The following is a 19558-nucleotide window of genomic DNA, read 5'->3' on the forward strand; positions in this document are numbered from 1 at the left end:
TCCAGTACTTTGTCCATCTGATGCAAATAACTGACTCATTGGAAAAAGGCCCTGATGCTGGGAAAGATTGAAGGCAGGAGGAGAAGGGACGACAGAGGATGAGATGGTTGGATGGCATCACCGACTCGATGGACATGAGTTTGAGCAAGCTCCAGGAGTTGGTGATGGACAGGGAAGCTTGGCATGCTGCGGTTCATGGGGTTGCAAAGAGTTAAACATGTCTGAGCGACTGAACTGAACTGATAGTTATCTACTGTTATTAAAATCAGAAAAGGAACATTACATGCTCCCTGTTTAAAACACAAAAAATCAAACATGTAGAAATGTATCGGAGAACACAATGGCAAGCCACTCCAGTACTCTTGCCTAGAAAATCCCATGGATGGAGCAGCCTGGTAGGCTGCAGTCCGTGGGGTCGCTAAGGGTCGGACACGACTGAGCGACTTCACTTTCACTTTTCCCTTTCACACATTGGAGAAGGAAATGGCAACCCACTCCAGTGTTCTTGCCTGGAGAATCCCAGGGACGGGGGAGACTGGTGGGCTTCCATCTGTGGGGTCACACAGAGTCGGACACGACTGAAGTGACTTAGCAGAAATGTATAAGAAGAAGGGCCTCATGTTTTTCCTCCTCTTCAGTCTCTCAGAATCATTGCTGTGTTTCCCTGTAGACCTTTTAAAACGCACATTAAACACACACACATGCACCCACTTTGTGCACGCATGTAGAATTCTTTGGGGGGAATGGATCATATATGCTATAATTTGCATTTTTCATGCAATACTATGTTATTTCATATGGGTAAATATGAATCTGCTTTACTCTTTTTCATTGTTTGTGGAAGTGTGCATTTGGGCAAATATGGAATATTCCTTATCTGTAAGTATTATAGTGTGATTAATTTTGATGTACATTTTCAATGTGTTACTTGAGTAAGGCTTTGTCCCCCTGGACTGGGAATTATAAGCCAGTGCATAATGTAAGGAGAGAGAGTCATAAATTTAAATTTTTAAATCATTGATATTCTTGCTGTTTTTTTCACTGACAGGGAGGGATAGGTTAAAATTTTTAGAATAGTCTGCTATCAATAAAAAATAGTGATATTCTGGCTCTTGAAAAATATTGTATGTCCAGTAATATTAGATATAAAATCAGTATTTGATGCTTTCCAAAAGGGAACCTTATCCTTCCTCTCAAAATTAATTCACATTTTTGTCTAAATTCCAATTATTCATTTATAAGGAAAAATTATTTTCTCTAATAATTTTTCTTTTATTAAACAGAAATCTTTTTCTTTTTAATTATCAATTTCTTTGAGTTGTGAGGATAATTTATGAGTTTAAATATTTAAATGTTTTGTCAGAAATAATAATGTACTATTTGTTTCACATACTAATGAATACTATAACCAGAAACACCATAGCCACTGTTACGATCTTTTTGCAGCATAAAACAAAATTACCTAGGTTGCCCCTACTGTATTTGTTATATCTAATGTGAAATCTTACAGAAGTGTTCTGAGAAACCTTACCAAGCATTTTTTATTGAAAGCAGATAGGTTACACATACAAATAAAAGGAAATCTTGTATAAATTAAACCATCCTAAATAAGTTACTTAAGTACTTAATTTGTAAATTTAGGAAATTAGATTCTAATCCTACTTTATATAAATTTGAACTAGACAATCTCCCTGAAATTCAGTTTCTTCTTTTATAAAGTATAGAAAAGTCTCCACTTCACTGGAATATGGTCAAGTGAAAGTTATACACAAATATGATGAATGGTCTGAAATAGAGATAAAAATGAACTGGTGATTAGTGAACTTTGTGTAAAGACTATCAGAATCTTCTAGGTAATCTATGTGTGAAGGCGTCCGAGAGTCAGGCTGTGTTTGTGCAAATCTTTTTTAGTGGCCTAATTAGAAGCTTTTACTTGTATATAAATTTCTCTGCTTTTCTTTTGTGGCTGTGTTTTTTCAGAGAAAAAACAGTCCTTAAACTTTTGCTTCTCAAAGTGTTCTAGGAAATGTAATTTAGTTCAGTTCAACCGGCTTTTATAGAGTACCCTAAAAGAGAATTAAGAGAATATCTCTTAATTAATATGCTGCCCTTGGGGAGAAGGCAATGGCAACCCACTCCAGTACTCTTTCTGGAAAATCCCATGGACGGAGGAGCTTGGTAGGCTGCAGTTCATGGGGTCGCTAAGAGTCAGACCCGACTGAGCGACTGAGCAACTTCACTTTTCACTTTCACGCATTGGAGAAGGAAATGGCAGCTCACTCCAGTGTTCTTGCCTGGAAAATCCCAGGGATGGGGGAGCCTGGTGGGCTGCTATCTATGGGGTCGCACAGAGTCGGACAAAACTGAAACGACTTAGCAGCAGCAGCAGCAGCATGCTGCCCTTGAAGGTCTTGTAATTTGGTTGGAAAGTGAGAACAGACATAGCCCCCAGGTTAGGTATATGTACATATTCCAAACTTTAGGAAGTTCTCAGTTGCCTGTAGAGCCATCCATCCTCAAATTTAGATGGCTCAGGGAGCTCAACACTGCTAACATTAAGCTAGCACTTGGAAGGAATGCATTCCACTCATATATTTATAAAACCATATATTAAAATAAATTTAGGTTAGTGTCTTTTAAGTCAGTAGTGACTTAAAAGCCAAATGTATAATACAGTCATGATGAAAATTTTTGCTAATATATATGGAAAGGATGTGATTTGCTGAAGGGATTAATTGATTTGAGAATTAATCATTATAGTATTTTTGCCTGAACTTCCTTCTTAGGTATACATTACAATGCTTAGTTCTAAATGTTAAGTGATAGTTTAGTCCCTAAAGTGTTTTACAATGTATAGTTCTTTTTCTTTGACTCTTTTCTCTTTTCTTAAATGTCAGATCATCTTCCAGTTACCTTCAGTCTGTGAGTCAGTGATTTTCATGGTCATGAAATCCTGAGATTTGAGAATTAAAAGAGATTTCAGAAAGTCTAACCAAACCCCCTTGAAGTTCTCGCCTTAGCCAGGGCCCTTGCTGCTCTTCAGAGTCCTGAGACATCCACATTCAGAGGCCTCTCTGCCCTTTGAAAACCTCATGGCAGTCTTCCTGAGTCTTGGTCGTTATCATTTCTGGCACTTCCCAGGCATGCATCTTTCTTTCTAGAAGATTAAATATTTGATTGCTCAATAAATTTAAGTACTTTCTCCCTACTCTTTCTGCTTTCTTTATCCACGCCTTCCCACCTCCCAGCCTGTTTCCTGTTTCATTCCCTGTTGTTTCGTTTACTCTGTACCCTCTCGCTTCTTCTAGCCCTTTGTTTATACCTTCATTCCAATGTTAACAGCCCTACGGCTTTCATTCTGGGGCAGAATGTCTTCTCTGCTACCTAATTATGGAATTCTAAGGGGAATGCTAACCCTGTAGTAGTTCACTAGTGGTGGCCACGTATTCTTCCACGGGCTGCACAATGTGAAAGAGAAATTGATGTTTTCCTAGGTCCTCATTTCTGTTTATAGATCATTGTTCTTCCACTCTTGAGTGAAAGCTCCAGCCTCTTAGACCTCCTTCATTCCTCACCGTCACTGTCCATCTCTCCCTGTTGCTTTTGCAGTCACAGTTTATCTGTATTTGCACTTATCTTCCTTTCCTTCCTTCAGAATCAGATGATAGGTAGCCATTTTATTCAAGGCTCTCTTGTCTTCCTTTTTTATGGGACTTTGTTTCATTACTCCTGTACCTTTCCTCTGCTTTATCCTTTTCCGAACTACCTTAGCCTAAAAACATGTTCAGATCTTTCCTATCTGAGAGGAGGAAAGAAAGAGAATCTTGTTTGGCTTCCCCAGGAGCATGCAGGACCTCCCCTGACTAGGGATCAAACCCATGCCCCCTGCTTTGGGAGCATGGAGTCGTAACCACTGGACTGTCAGGGAAATCTGACAGTATCTTCTGTAGTCTCATTCTGGCTATTTCTGATCCCATTTTTCTCTGCTTTGCACCCAGATTCCTTAAGAGAATGAGTTAGAAGGGTTTATATCCTTATTTCCTCATTTTTCATTGATTCTTCAATCTTACCTGCTTTGCTACACTGCTAACTAAAACAGTGTTCACCAGGGAAGGCCAGTGGACATTTTTAGCCATTATCTTACTGGTTCTTCCTACTGCATTTGATAATGTTGATCATATCCTCTCAAATTTTCTCTTCTTCAAAGACTGTACTCTCTTAACATTGTTTTTCTGTCTCTTTTGTGACTTTCTTTTCAACTACTCCCTGATTGTTGGTATCTCTGAGGTTTTGTTCTTAGGACATCTTCCAGTATATACTTTACCAGGGTGAACTCATCCATTCTCATCTTATCTCTGACAGAAATGCTGTATCCAGTTGCTTGGTGGACATTTCCACTGAGATGTGTGTCTTTCCTCTTGTGTGGTTAAAGCTCTCAACACATCATCTTCCCTCATTCTGGATCAGATCTTCTTTCCATTTTCTCTGTTTTGATTGATGGCACCACTGCTGTATCCCACACCTAGTCATTCATCATGCCCTGGGGATTTTTCCTCCTAAATATTTCTCAAACCCATCCTCTTCTTTCCATCCTAACTATCTGCCTACTACCTATCCATTATCTTCTCTCTGTCCCATGGGTAAAATCTTTCAGTGGCTACCCAGAGTTCCTAAACAAGACATGCATGTCTTTTTATGACCTAGCCCTTGTCTCCTTCTCCAGTCTATCTTGTGCTACCTACTTCCTACATGTATTGCAGTTCAGCAACACTGTAAAGTGCATTATATTCCCCATAAGCAAAACTATTTCTTATCTTTGTACCTTTTTTCATGCTGTCCCATCTGTTTGGAAAAACCACCACTCTTCTTTTGATTAACTCCTTTATTAAACCCAGTTTGGGTACCATCTAAGATAATTTCTTGGGTTTGCATCTCACTCTCCTAAGCAAGAGAAGGCTCTAATAATAATAACTTACACATAACTCTGTCAATGTAATTCACATGTTCATAATTATGTTTGTATTATCTCTTCCATTACACTTAGGAACTCCTTGAATCCAAACACTGGGTCATCATCTTTTAATTGCTAGTGTCAAATAGAGTACGTGTCATGTATAAACACAGTCCCTTCATTTTATGAAAGAGGAAGTTGAGATCTAGAGTTTATTACTACCTTAAATAATTAATTCAAAGTGAAAGCTGATTTTAAAAAACTTACTTGGAAGATAATTTAATAAGGTATAGATATAAATATTCTGTTGGTGTCAAAAGAAAAAGCATTAAAAAAAATTTTTTTTTGACCACGCTGTGAGACATGTGGGATCTTAGTTTCCCAACTCGGGATTGAATTCCCATACCCCTTGCAGTGGAAGCTCAGAGTCTTAACCACTGGACTGCCAGAGAAATCCCAAAACAGCACTTCTTATCCAAGTGAAATATGATCAAATAAACCAAGTCATATCCATAGAGTATTGATTATGTGAGACATTGGAGGAGCTTGAGTTTTCCAAACCAAATGGTACCTGATTTCTAACATCCTAAGCACTGAAACCTAATGTCAGATATTTTTTAATTATTGTGGGGGGGCAATGCTGATTCTTTTTAAGTTGTAGTGTTTGTTGAATCATTCTTTAAAATCATTGACTATTCTCTTAATTAACCCAGCTTCTGCTTTAGAATTAAATTCCTTTTTAAAAAGAATACTAACTTATTTTCAACTTCTCTGTAAATACTCAAAGAATGCTTCCAACTTTCTTACCTGTTAGTTAACACTCTTTCCCCGTTTTTGTCTTCCTAATTATCAGCAAACTTTTACCTCCTCAGCTCTGTTGAGGGCACTGGGCCAGGCCCGTTTTATGTATTACAAAGAAGAGATGCTGTGGCTCGAATTTTTTCCGATGGCCTAGTGTAAAGATGTTTATGCAGAGTGTCAATGGAAACACAATTATCTTAACAGGATGACACAGCCTATTTTGCTTGAAATATCCTAATTTCCTGTTTAGGTTATCCAGAGGTCAGGTAAGGATTTCTTTTTGTACCCCCATAGTGCAGATTCGCATCCTGCAAGCCTTGTAGGACTTGGATCACAAGCCCTTTAATTCCACTGGCTGCATTTATCTCCCCAAGAAAGTAAGTCCTTCCCCTGTTGTTTTTATTTAGTTTCTCCTTTGGTATTTTACCTCTAAAACCTGTAGTGAAAATGATGCCAATAGCTATTTATCAATAGCTGTTTCTTAACTAAGGGGCATCTTAAAGTTTGCATTGTTGCCCCTTTGAAGTTCACATCACAGTGCTATTACTGTTACCCTATCCAGAGAGTTACCAGTTACCTAGAGAGTGACCAGAGAGCTGTAACTAACTAAGCACTCAGGCATTGCCAGTCCCAAAGTAAACTATGGAACCTTCTACATACCACTACCTTCGTGAATTAGCTTCTGCCTGTAGTTTTGTAACTGCCCCCTCTTTTTTTCATATTTAGTTATGCCTTGGGGCTATGGAAAAACCAAATTTATCTGTGAAAACAGACTAAGCAGCAAGTGTTCCGATGCATTTATTGAGCAAATTATCATATCTGATAAAAGGTAATTACGTACAGTTTGGTCTGGATAATTTTTTAGTCCCCAAGTCATGTCCTACTCTTTGCAACCCCATGGACTGCAGCATGCCAGGCTTCCCTGTCCTTCAACATCTCCCAGAATTTGCTCAAACTCATGTCCATCGAGTCAGTGATGCAGCTCATCCTTTTGTCACCCCTTTCTCCTGCCCTCAATCTTTCCTAGCAACAGGGTCTTTTCCAGTGAGTTGGCTCTTTGCATCAGGTAGCCAGAGTATTGGAGCTTCAGCATCAGTGCTTCCAGTGAATATTGAGGGTTAATTTCCTTTAGGATTGACTGGTTTGATCTCCTTGCTATCCAAGGGACCCTCAAGAGTCTGAAAAGGACTCAAGTTTGAAAGCATCAAGTTTGGTACTCAGCCTTCTTTGTGGTCCAACTCTCATGTCCCAACTCTCATGTCATACAAATTGAACCTGGGTCTCCTACATTGCAGGCAGTTTTGTTTTTTTTTTAACTGTCTGAACCTTCTGGGAAGCCCCTGGATAATTAGAGGTTAATAAATTATTTAACATAAGTAAGTGCCTTTTAGATTTATAAAAACTAAAAATACATATATTTTTAAGTTGAGTAAAAATTACAAAATCTATTATAAGATTTGAAAGAAAAAAATGAATGAGGATGCAAGCTCCATTAAATATTCATACAAATATTCACCAAGATATTATAGTATTCTTTGTCTTTAATATAGACCACAAAGGTCCGTATTTTCCTCATTCCATCATGCTAAGTACAGTAGACTCTGTATTCTTTGGGAATGTAAGGCAAATTGGCAAAGGCTCTGTATTTATTAATATTTTCTAGGACATAAAACAGAGACCTTTATCTCCAGAAAGCTGAACAAATGAGACATACATCTGATATTCACTTCCCCACTTCACCAAAAATTTCTTGCAAGGAATAGAACTGGGGTATTTGCTTTGTCAGTGCCTGCTAAGTTATTACCATAGAAACTTTCCCCCTTTTCTCTTGAGGCAGTTTAGGATATAATGGTCATGTTGTGTTTCATTTGTCTCAAATGGCCTGAGTTCCATTTCAAAGCATAGAATGATAATATGTATTGGGGCCTGAAGTATTTAGTTTTAATTTTAGTTTAGCTTTGTTTTTTCAAAAGCCAAAAGTCAGTGTTTATAACTAGTGACAAATTATAAATAATATATATTATTTGAGTTGCTAAAATTTTATAGTAAAACATACGTCACTAATTACGTTTAAGGCTAAATTAACCCTGCTATTAGTGTCTCCAAGTTTTCATTTGCATTATTTTAAAACACAACCATGGGGAGGAGAGGAGAGGAGTAGCCACTTAGACTCTTAAAAATTTTAAAAATGGTTATCCTCTCCCTCTTGTTCTTCTTAATGTGTACTCTACAGGAGTACTTAAAGAAATCCCAGCCCAGTCCAGCTTCTCTCATTTGAGCAACTACTATATCCTGGAGTGAAGACACATTGGCATATAATTCTTCTTCATTGGCTGATCCATATTGTTTTCCTTTGTTGTTTGAGTTCTTCCAAAGTCAGTTCATATTCAGGTCAGTTCAGTCGCTCAGTCGTGTCTGACTCTTAGTTCATATTAGCAGATCTTATTTCTTCAGAGCTGCAATGACAGAATGACTCATCATAGAGAACTAAAAGTTTAGTGAACACCTCACATCATGAGTTTCAAGCTTTGATTTCCTTAGTATTGGAAGTCTGAGCTTCATTGGTAAAGTCATTACATAACTCCCTGTTATATAAGTGTGGCAGATGATGTACTGAATCCGGATAGAAAATTAAAGGTATGACCCAGGAATGTTTATTTAGCATGTTTGATTGTGGCATCACTGATTACAAAAGGTAATCTCAGGAGCAGAACTTTGGTTATGAAATATTTTACTATATTCTATAGCACAGATTAAATCAAAGGACATCTGGCTTTCAGAATAATATAAGGCATTACTAAAAATTCAGAGTTGTCTTGATTATAAATAGTAAAGTAAATGATAAAATAGCTATCTTATTAGTATATATGATGTGGGCTCTGCATAGACATAAACTCTGTGTCAAAAGGTAACATTTGCTTGGTTCCTGTTATATACCAGGTATTGGGCCAAATGTGAAGGTACAGATGTTAAGGAAAACAAGTCACCGGCTTTGAGGCACTTACAAAGTACATTGATAGGAAGGAGAAAAGGCTTCACTACTAGCGTATAAGAAAAAGTCGGGCTGAATTAGCCATGCATCATCCAGACTACAGAAGGAATTATTGATATTTGATTCTTTAGTGGGTAGACAGACATAGTAACTGTGATATCAGCATAGTGTGAAAAACAGTGTGATAGAGATTTTGTGAAGGGGGATGTGAGGACACATGAAAGAGAACAGCTAACCCACGGTGGTCTGGGAAGGCTTCCTGAGAGAAGTGAATCCAGACTTAAATTGTATGGAGTAAGTGAGAGTTCCCTGGGTGAAGAAGGAGGAGAAAGGGACTCAGAGAAGAAAATGACAATTTTGTGGGGGATCATCATGGTTTTTAAGAGAACTCTGAGTAGTTCCTTGTTTAGGAGCCTAAATTCCAAGGCAGGAGAAGAAGCCAAAAGATCACTTTGCATGTCATGTTAAGGAACTGGAACTTTATCTTGTAGGAGCCGGGAAGTCATTGAAAGTTTTAGGCAAGTGAATGGTATGATCAGATATGTATTTTAGCTGCTTCTCTCTGGCAGCAGTGTGGAGGTTGATGGAGCCTGCGGAGCAGGCAGAGGGAATAAGCAAGACCAAAGGCCCCAGGGGACAGAATCTGATATCTAAATCGAGGACAGTAGTAATAGCAGTGGTGGAAAGTAGATAGCAAGTGAATTCAAGAAATATTTAGGAAAAAAATAGTTAGGACATCAAGTTGACCTAATTTGGCAATAAATAAGGTGCAGGAGTTGTGAGAGAGAAGATTCAAAGCAGAGTGAATCCAGATTTCTGGTTTGGGTAATTGGGTAAGTGCTAGCACTCGGTGTGACTCACCTCACAACATGAGGCAACTGAACAACGTACTCATGAGGAAAAACAAGCCACGTATATATGTGAAGGCAGCATACAAACCAAAACCACACTCAACTGCTTGAGCAAAATATCTGAAATCTTCTTTTCTATTTGGCTAGTTACTAGGTTTTTTTGTATTTTAGAAGTAGAAGATAACAAAGTTATTTGGGGGGAGGGACCTGTGCCTCATGTCATGCAAGAGCTTAGTTCCCCAACCAGGGATAGAACTCATGCTCCCTGCAGTGGAAGCACAAAGTCTTAACTACTGGACTGCCAGGAAAGTCCAGAAAAATTCTTCATAATAATTTACTAATATCTGTGGATTCATAAAGAACTTTTTAGGAAACTTCAGTTAAATATCGTTTGCTATGTGAGTTTAAATATAAATATTTTAAACCCCAATTGCCAAAAGAATTATTTAAAACTCAACTATATAAGGTGCTGATATTCTTATATTACTAAACGGAAAGTCAAAAGATCCTCTTAAAAGTTTCTGTAACCAATTCTACTCCCAGATATATACCCAAGAGTAAAACGCACGTCCACCCAAAAACGTGTTCATAGCAGTATTATTCATAATAGCCCCTGAATGGGAATGAGCCAGATGTTCAGTAACTGATAAATGGATAAACAAACGTGGTATAAACATATAACAGAATGTTATTTGGCAGTAAAGAGGAATGAATTACTGATACCTGCTACAACATGGATAAACCTTAAAAATATTATGTGAAGTAAAAGAAACTGGACACACAAAAAACACATGTTATGTGACTCTACTTTGGAGACTGACTGCTAATGGGTATGGGGTTTTAAAAATGTCCTCAAATTGATTGAGGTGGTTGGAGAATTCTGTGACTGTACTCAAGACCACTGGTTTGTATATTTCAAATGGATAAATTGGACCATATATGAAATACATCTCAAAACTGTTAAAAAAATTTTTAAGGTGATACAAGAAGAAACAGGAGTTTAATTGTATTAAAATTATAAAAGCAAAAATAGAGAAAAATTGTTATAACTATCAAAAATAGGAAGGTAGTATAAGTAAGATAAATCCTCATATATGCTAACTGTATGATGATAAATAAAAACAAGAAAAATAAGTATATTTAAAAATATTGAGGTAATCACCAGTATTAAAACAGGAGTTAACATGACTGTGTCTGAGAATGGAAAGTGTAGGATAGTGCACTGTTGGTTTTATGATCTGCCCCATTTGATTATTAACCATGTATTACTTGATAAAATTAATCTTCAGTTCAGTCGCTCAGTCGTGTCCAACTCTTTGCGACCCCATGAATCACAGCACACCAGACCTCCCTGTCCATCACCAATTCCTGGAGTTCACCCAAACTCATGTCCATCGAGTTGGTGATGCCATCCAGCCATCTCATTCTCTGTCGTCCCCTTCTCCTCCTGCTCCCAATCCCTCCCAGCATCACAGTCTTTTCTAGTGAGTCAACTCGTTGCATGAGGTGACCAAAATACTGGAGTTTCAGCTTTAGCATCAGTCCTTCCAATGAACACCCAGGACTGATCTCCTTTAGAATGGACTGGTTGGATCTCCTTGCAGTCCAAGGGACTCTCAAGAGTCTTCTCCAACACCACAGTTCAAAAGCATCAATTCTTCGGCGATCAGCTTTCTTCACAGTCCAACTCTCACATCCATACATGACCACTGGAAAAACCATAGCCCTGACAAGATGGACCTTTGTTGGCAAAGTAATGTCTCTGCTTTTTAATATACTATCTAGGTTGGTCATAACTTTCCTTCCAAGGAGCAAGCGTCTTTTAATTTCCTGGCTGCAATCAGCATCTGCAGTGATTTTGGAGCCAAAAAAAATAAAGTCTGACACTGTTTCCACTGTTACCCCATCTATTTCCCATGAAGTGATGGGACCAGATGCCATGATCTACCACATAAAATCAAACACATATATGTATCTGCATGGTCTTTTAGCCATGGTAGTGACCAAGAAATTCAAGATAAAGTAAATACAGATGTGTATAAATCTGATGATGTAAATTCCTTTTGCCTCTTTTTTCCCCAAATTCCAAACCAAACTAGTAGTTATCTAGGACTACTACTTGGCTTATCATCAGAAATACTTTAGGAACATTCTGCTTCTTCTGTGTGCAGTTCACTGGAGTTAAGTGACTTGAAGAGAAGAATGCCTTTAAGCCACAATGTGCTCAGACCTTGCTCCTGATCCTCACATAGTTAGGAGTGGAAAGGCTGGCTGAGAGTGGGTTTGGCAGATGGACTATTTGAAGAGGGCAGGCATGGGTTAGGGGTCAGGTGTATCAGAGAGTCAAAAGGCAGCTCGAGAGCAGTGAACACCTGGAGGCAAAAAATGAAGTGGATAGAAGCTCAACACTGCTTCTTTAGTTTTTGCCCAAGCCCCCTCTGTCTGCTACTGAAAATTCTTTTCTGTGTGGCGTGTGGAATTTTCCAAATGTGTTTTCAGATAGCTGGAAAGGGGTAAAAGCCACATGTTTTAAAAAGCATATGGAGCTCATCATTTGATTTCAACATCTATTTAGAAAAAGTACCTGTATTCCCCCTCCCCAATTGTGGCCAATTTAATAAAACCCATTTTTCTTGAATCCCCAGTGCCCAATTACTCATATTTCTTCCTTAAAGCTACATTCTGGTTTAGGATTTTTGTTGTCGTTTAAGTCTCTGAAGCACTCTAGGAACCCTTGCTTTGGCTTTGTTTTTTGGAAGCAAAGGAAAAATGATCTCCTGGTTTACTTTTGGAATCTGCAAAGCAACTTTGAGGTCCCAGGTGGGTTTAGTGTTTGGAAAGGGGAATTTGGGGGACTAAGGTTGACCCTGAGCCCCCAGATCACTGTTCACATTTACAAAAGCAAACCTGGTATCCCCAATTGCTTTTCTCTTGAGGTTGGCTTAACTTTATTTATCTTCTGCCTTGGGTCACTGCCCCTGAGGTGCTTCAAAAGCAAAACCCAAAGACCCAAAACAAAGAAAGCTAAACCAGATTCAAGGAGAAAATGACCTAGCACTCTGGGTTCACTTTTACAAAGGCAAAAAGTCACTTCAAGAGTTCCATAGAATGGTTTTAAGTCGGCCTAGATTCATTGTGTCCTTTGCACAAAGTGATCTCAACAGGTCTGAGACCCCAAGTTTCTTGGGTGTAGATTTGGAGTGCAATTTAGGATGGGAAACTGTCAGCAGGCTAAATGCTTCGACACAGACTAACTCTTCAGTGATTCTGAAGTGATTCTCAACTATTTTGAGCATATAAATGGACCACCCATGCAACCATTTCTTTTCTTAAGCCGAATCTTTTTGTTTGCTGGACATACGTAGGAATCACTGAGGAAGTGAAATGTATAACTCACTTTAAAAAGTTGGCATAAATCCACCTTATATTATCAGATTAGTTATGAAGGGCGTTTTTGAATCCTTGGTAAAAATAAAAAAGTTAGGTTACTAATTTTAGGTAATCTTATAAATCATGATGAAATAGAACTGAGGCACGTTATTTTGCTATTCATTTTTGTATGATCCATACTTTGCTTACTTCCCCAAAGGATTTAAGATGGAATTACTTTACTTGACTATTGGAACAAACCCATTTTTAGAACCTAATACCAATTTTTGTTATAATATGCCTGACTTTATCCTTTAATAAGTAATTGTAAAACTGCTTGTGGATAATCTAGGGGAGATTTTTGTTTTTGTTCATGTTTGATCTACATCTTTGAATTTCAGTTATATGTGTTAACTAATAAATTCACCTGTTGAGACCATGTCTCACAGTTTATTTACAAGACTGAGGGAGATTTTTTGTGATTAATAACAGATGTATTATTTGTGTACTGCCATCTGAAGGAAGCAAAACTTGAGACAGAGAAGTGAAGTTTTCCTTAAGGACCGAGTACATCCTGTGAAACCACAACGAATGTGAGAGGCATTCCCAAAGCAGTGACTGTGTAGAGTGAAGAAGTCGGTGGCAACACTTCAGTTTCCTCATCCCTTCCTGTCACACTCTGGCTCCAGAGCAGTCATGTTTTTAAACCATCCCAGAAACCTGGGATCCTGCTTCTTGGTCAAAATAGGCACAGGTAGCAGCTTGTAGAAATGGACTCAGTCCATGAACCTGACCCAGCATAGTGTTAGGTAGGACCCAAGAATAATGCCCTAGTTTTGTGTTACATCTTTCATCTCAAAAGAACTGTACTTTAAAAAGTGAAAAGGGACCTTATAATTGTTATGGATGGAAGGACACCCGTAGTCCATTCAGAAAAAGCAGTGCTTTTTTCTCAAAGTTCATTTACCTGAATTAACATTAGACCCAATACCTTCTAATGAGGAAGTCTGTCCTCTGTATCAAGCCTCTGATGTCAAGAGCCAACTCATTGGAAAAGACCCTGATGCTGGCAAAGATTGAAGGCAGGAGGAGAAGGGGATGACAGAGGATGAGATGGTTGGATGGCATCACCGACTCAATGGACTTGAGTTTGAGCAAATTCTGGGAGATGGTGCACAGGGAAACCTGCTTACTGCAGTCCATGGGGTCACAGAGTCAGACACAACTTAGTGACTGAACAACAACAGGCAGTTAGGTTAAATTTTGTGGTTCCTGTAATTTCTAAAGAAATTTCTAGCGATAAAAACTTTGCATATGCGTATCTCACCTTGTGAGAAAAGAGCATAGTATTTCTTTATCTAGGAAAGTCTGTTTTTGTGCTGTAAAAGAACCACTTCTGTACTCACAGTTGGAGTTGGTGTAGGTTTTAAATTCATTAAATGGGCTCCTCCTTTCTCACCTGGGGGTAGATCAGCCCTTATTTTAAGGCCTTTTCCTCTTCCAAATCCCAAAGGTCATGTTGCTGTTGCTTTTCTGAAAGAAAGAGAATCTGCAGCCAGTACATGAAGTGGTTACTTTCTGCTGACTGTGCGCATGCCCACACACACTTGAGCAAACACAAATGCATACCTGAAAGAGGATTCCTTCAAAATGAGGCTTTTAACAACTGTGTGAGGGGAATTCATTATTGGAATTTATTGGGGGAAAATAAAGTATGTATGTAAACCTTATGAAAATAAAGACAATCACAGTTACCCATAATTTCACCATACTATTCTTAACATTTTCTCAAATTTTATTCCAATCTCTTTTGATGGGTTTTTATGTGATTTTATTAGTAATGTTTATCATAAGCTTCTTCCCAAGTTATTAAAAATTCTGTGTAAGCATTGCTTTGAATAACCACTCTATACATAGATAGATATACCTCACTATTTAGCCCTTCTGTTAACATTGAGATTTAACCTGTTTTCAGTGGTTTTTTTTCTTCTTCAATTTTTGATAACACAAATAACATTTTTGAGATTAATATATTTGTTGATAAAATTTTATCTACCTTTATTATTGTTCACTGAAGTTAGATTCCTAGAAGTCGGATTACGGAGTCAAAGGGAATGGCCATTTTTTATAAAGTTCTTAAATACATAATGCAAATTCACATTCTAGAGAAGTTATATTAATTTATATTTTCATTGCAGAGTGTAGAAGGTACCTATTCCTCCTTGTGAAAGAAGGGGAAATGTTGCTTTAGCAAGAGTAAAAAATTACACAGAACTTGGAGTACTTCCCTTTTCTTTTTCAGTGTATTCTTTTAACACTGCCTCAGTGAAGTTTCTGTACCAGTGTCTTTCTTAACGTTTGGTATGGCCTAGAATGTTGTCTGAAAGAAAAAATAGCGTGCCTTTTCATACTAGTAGCAAACATTTTCATTATAGAATTTTCTTCTTTGTACAAGAAAGTCTCTAATTAGTAGAGAGGGAAAGAGTCAAACAAATCCACTGTCTTCCTAAGGAAGATCTAGTTTCTTGTAACTTTTCTCTAGTTTTTAACCAGCCCGGAAGTTTTCTCTCAGAGTCAGTGAATTGGCTCATGTATTCTATGAGTAAATACAAATACTTCATTTGAAAGCAAAACCAGCACACCCCTTATTTGTAAAGTGAGCTAAAACAAAAAGAAAGAATAATATAAAAACTGAAGGAAGGTAGTAAGTAAAGCATTTAGCTTTCTGAAACAGTTCAGATGGGGATAGGAAGTTGGTCTTAAATGGCTTAAAGGGGATTAGGGTTTTAAAGTTGGATAAGGAGTTTGGTGCTTTGGTTTAGGCATGGCATTGCTTTTAAAAGATTACTTCTATATTTGACAACAATTCTAAATGGAGATTATAAAGCAAATAGTCAATTTTAAAACACTATGGAAAACAAGAAGGTTTCCTTTTTGTTATTGTTTGTTTATACAAAATGATTGCCTAGAGTTAACAAGCTGAGTCCTGAAGGCCTCATTTCATAACACTACTGAGGATCTATCACCAGGGAGAATCCAGCAGAGGTTGTTTAATGCACTTCATTGAGATTATCTGAGCTTTTTGGTTTAAATTACTTTGGGAAAGTCAAGGTGTAAACGACTTCTTTGAAAGGTAAACATACTTAACCTCTTAAAAAAAAAAGGTTCAATTTAAATTCTTTAAAATTCTTCAGTTAGCAGCAACCTTTACTAATTAAATCTGAGTATGAACCAAATAATGTGTAAAGATTAAATCTCTATACATCAGAACAAGTGTTAAAGTAATTATATAATAGGGTTTTCATTATTTTGTAATTATTTGAAAATGCAATGAAGTACTTTATTAGAAAGGCAACCCCTGACAATTTTAGTTATTTCAAAAGTGAAAAGATACACTATACATTATGTTGGTTATAAAATGTAGTTAATGAAGTTTTAAAAATAAGATTGGTTATTCTGTTCCATCTAAGAAGCAGGTTATATTCAAATGGATCAAGAGTAGCATATACTTTATGTATTAGCTGTGGATAAATAGTCAAAAATTGCTGTAACATTTTTCCCATCTTCCTCAGCTCCTCGACCTGTTTATGGTTTGGGATTGGTCTACTTATCTAGCTGATTATGGTCAGCCAGCATCTAAGTACCTTCGGGTGAATCCAAACACAGCCCTTACTCTTTTGGAGAAGTGAGTATATTCTGAAAGCTTCGCATATCATTTTAGCAACTTGTAATTCAGTGATAATTGAAGAACTGGAGATTTTTAATCAAAAGAGAAATGTCTATGTGGAGCTTAAAAGTTCAGTTCATTTTAATGACCAAAATATAAGCCTCCTTCTTCCTTGCTTTCAGTATTGGTATAGATTTTTATGAGATTTCTGTTTGTGTTGATATGAACTAAACATGTTTCCTATTGTGTCCTCAATATCTGACTTAATTAGCTTTAGAAAGGGACTAGAATCAGTTTGCCATCAGGGCTATCTAAAGCCTACCATGATGGGCTTGGATTCCTTACAGGTAGAGAAGTATGCCTTTTGAAAAAATAATATTATAAAATCTGAAGTAACAGAACACTTACTGGTGCATCTTGTCCAAAACACAAGTGTTGGTGTTACTTTTCCTTCTCATTATGCAGCATGTTTTCTTTTCTCTGTATCATATTTCAGATATCACTATTAAAAATTTCAATTTTTGTGTTGAAAGTGTCTTATTTTCCCACATTTCAAAATATCTGTGGTGTATTTTATTTGAGAAGGACACAAGGAACTTTTTTAAATAAATTGTTTTACAGTGCCATGAAACACCACTGAGGCAAAAAAAAATTACTGCTTTAAATTTTCTATTGTTATTTTTCCTTTCACCTTGTTGCTATGAGTGTGATTTTCAGAGTCCGTAGAGGGTGCGTATTTTATCATACTTTATGGAATGATATTAGAAAATAGTATCATGTAAGAAAACATGCTTTTAGATTTATATACTCATGAAAAACACCATTTCATATAGAATGCAAAATAAAGCTGCCAATATTTTCTGTGGTTGCTATTTTATCTCTGTAACTCTATTAGTAATACCTGTTTTCTTTGAAGTATATTTTTCAAGCATAGATTTACTGTGAGATAAGCCAGAGCATGCCAGGTTATTTTAGTTGTTACAGTATACCTTTTAAATTCCTTTTATTAAGCTTCTTCATTCACATACATTCCTAGGATGAAGGATACTAGCAAAAAGAACAATATATTTGCTCAATTCAGGAAGAATGACCGAGACAAACAGAAGTTGATAGAGACAGTCGTGAAACAGCTGAGAAGTCTGGTGAACGGTATGTCCCAACACACGTAGCCTTCACATCGCTTCCACTCAGTGACACCAAGTCCGTGACTCAGCATTGATCTCTAACGGGCACTGGTCATGATACAAAAAACTGTTTGCAGAATTAAAAAATACAATAGAGAAAAGACACTGATGAGAGCTTAGAAACAAGAAAGAATTATAAATATCATTTGTATGGATTTTTAAATAATTGAATACTATTTTATATATGGAAAATGTGACATTAATTTTTTTCACTTCGAGGGAAAAAAGGCAAAACTGTAATATATAAATCAGATAAAAATTGTACATGAAACTATGTAAATACATTAGAAGAACTTAGGCCTCTACAGGTGTTTTTTTATTTAGAATTCAATGGTTGTTCTGGTTATTTTTTTTCTTCCCAGTATCTGGTTTTGGAATGCAATCATGTATGACATTTCCCTGACATTTTCTGACTTTTAGCTTTAATTTTCACCTCACTAGTACTTAAGTAGATTAAATTGTCTAATCCTGCTGATGCTGAGGGAGGAAATAGACAAATATTTAAAGGAACCTGAAATCGAACTTAATTTAACCCAGTAAGAATGTGAATTACTTGTTCTACTTGGGTGGTTTAATTTAATCTGAATATGAAGAAAAGGTATTTGGATTTTCTGAAGATGCAATGTTGTTCCTCTTCAGCAGGGTTAATATTTCTAACTATATTGTTTGTAGCTGACCCCATTTATTTGGTTTGGTTTGGTTCAAGTTAGGAGGACAGAGATTCAGTGGGGCTAACCACTTCAGGTACCACTTGTGCTGGGAAAGACATACTCCTGCACATAGAAGTTACCACAAGGGTCAGGTTACTGTCTTCAAGGAGCAGACCTCAGTGCTGGATCCTTATTGTGGAAACAAGCCAAACCAAAATGAACTCTGGAAAACCTAAAACGAATGTACATTTTACTCTGTGTAAATTACTGTGGTCCAAATGGTAATATCAATCTGATCCTTACTTTGTCTTCATTGTATTTATGCTGAATAATCCTTTTGCATTTTCAGAATTTATGCCTGTAAGAAACTTATATTTGACTCTGTAAAATAAGTGTAAAGAATTTATGTGCATTTCTTGATTTTGTGATTAAATATTAAAAAGGTTGAGCAAGTTGCTGAAAATTCATTGCTGTTGCATCTGTTTAGAGTTTCCTGATTTAAAACAACTGCTTTCTTAGTTACTGGAATGGGAGTATCGCCAAAACGAAGAAAACAAGCATTCTCTTGACCGTCTCTAATCCTAAAGTACTTAACGTTTTAAAAAATATTGTATGGAAAACATGGTTACTTCTAGGTACAATACAATACAATCTGGAAGTTACTAGAGACGGCGAGCTGCTAGTTCTCTTTGAGGACTGGAAAGCGGTGGCCCTCGAGTGCCTTACCCAGCCCTCCAGGGCACTTGGGACATCTCCCCGGCTTGGGCTGAGGCGTCCCGGATTCAGAGAGAAAGACGCCGCCTTTGCACTGTTTGGAGCAGACCACTGTGGGTTCGCAGCGGCGATGGTCTTGAGGAGTTTAATTTTCTCAGGGAAACAAGCACCCGGCAATCCCCACCACCACCCCGCCCCATAACACGCACACCCCTCGGGTTGAGCCGTAGTGACTAGGACGCCCGAGTCCTGGGCATTTAGGGCCCCACAAAAATCCCGAAAAGCAACTATCTAGCCTGATGAGATGGAAGGATACGAAGCGGGAGGGATCGGTGAATTTAGTCCTCGAGACCCGAAGGGCGCCCGGGGTTATCTGCTC

At 37.4% G+C, this 19558-nt stretch overlaps 1 protein-coding gene across 5 annotated transcripts in view; it reads left to right on the forward strand.

Annotated features, from left to right (window-relative positions):
- EXOC6 (exocyst complex component 6) overlaps positions 1–18928 on the forward strand; it is a 193852-nt gene extending 174924 nt beyond the window's left edge. For 2 of the 5 annotated variants that reach the window (XM_055425069.2, XM_055425070.2), the window contains 2 exons: positions 16537–16649; positions 17668–18928. In XM_055425069.2, the coding sequence (XP_055281044.1) occupies positions 16537–16649; positions 17668–17800 (246 nt within the window). In that variant the 3' untranslated portion in view covers positions 17801–18928. The other 3 variants (XM_055425072.2, XM_055425073.2, XR_008685777.2) reach the window with 2 other exon arrangements.
- Positions 18929–19558: the final 630 nt, after the last annotated feature.

The sequence above is a fragment of the Moschus berezovskii genome, chromosome 12 (genome assembly GCF_049115385.1).
Source record: "Moschus berezovskii isolate FMDL1 chromosome 12, NW_MosBer_1.0, whole genome shotgun sequence".
NCBI classification, from domain to species: domain Eukaryota; kingdom Metazoa; phylum Chordata; class Mammalia; order Artiodactyla; family Moschidae; genus Moschus; species Moschus berezovskii.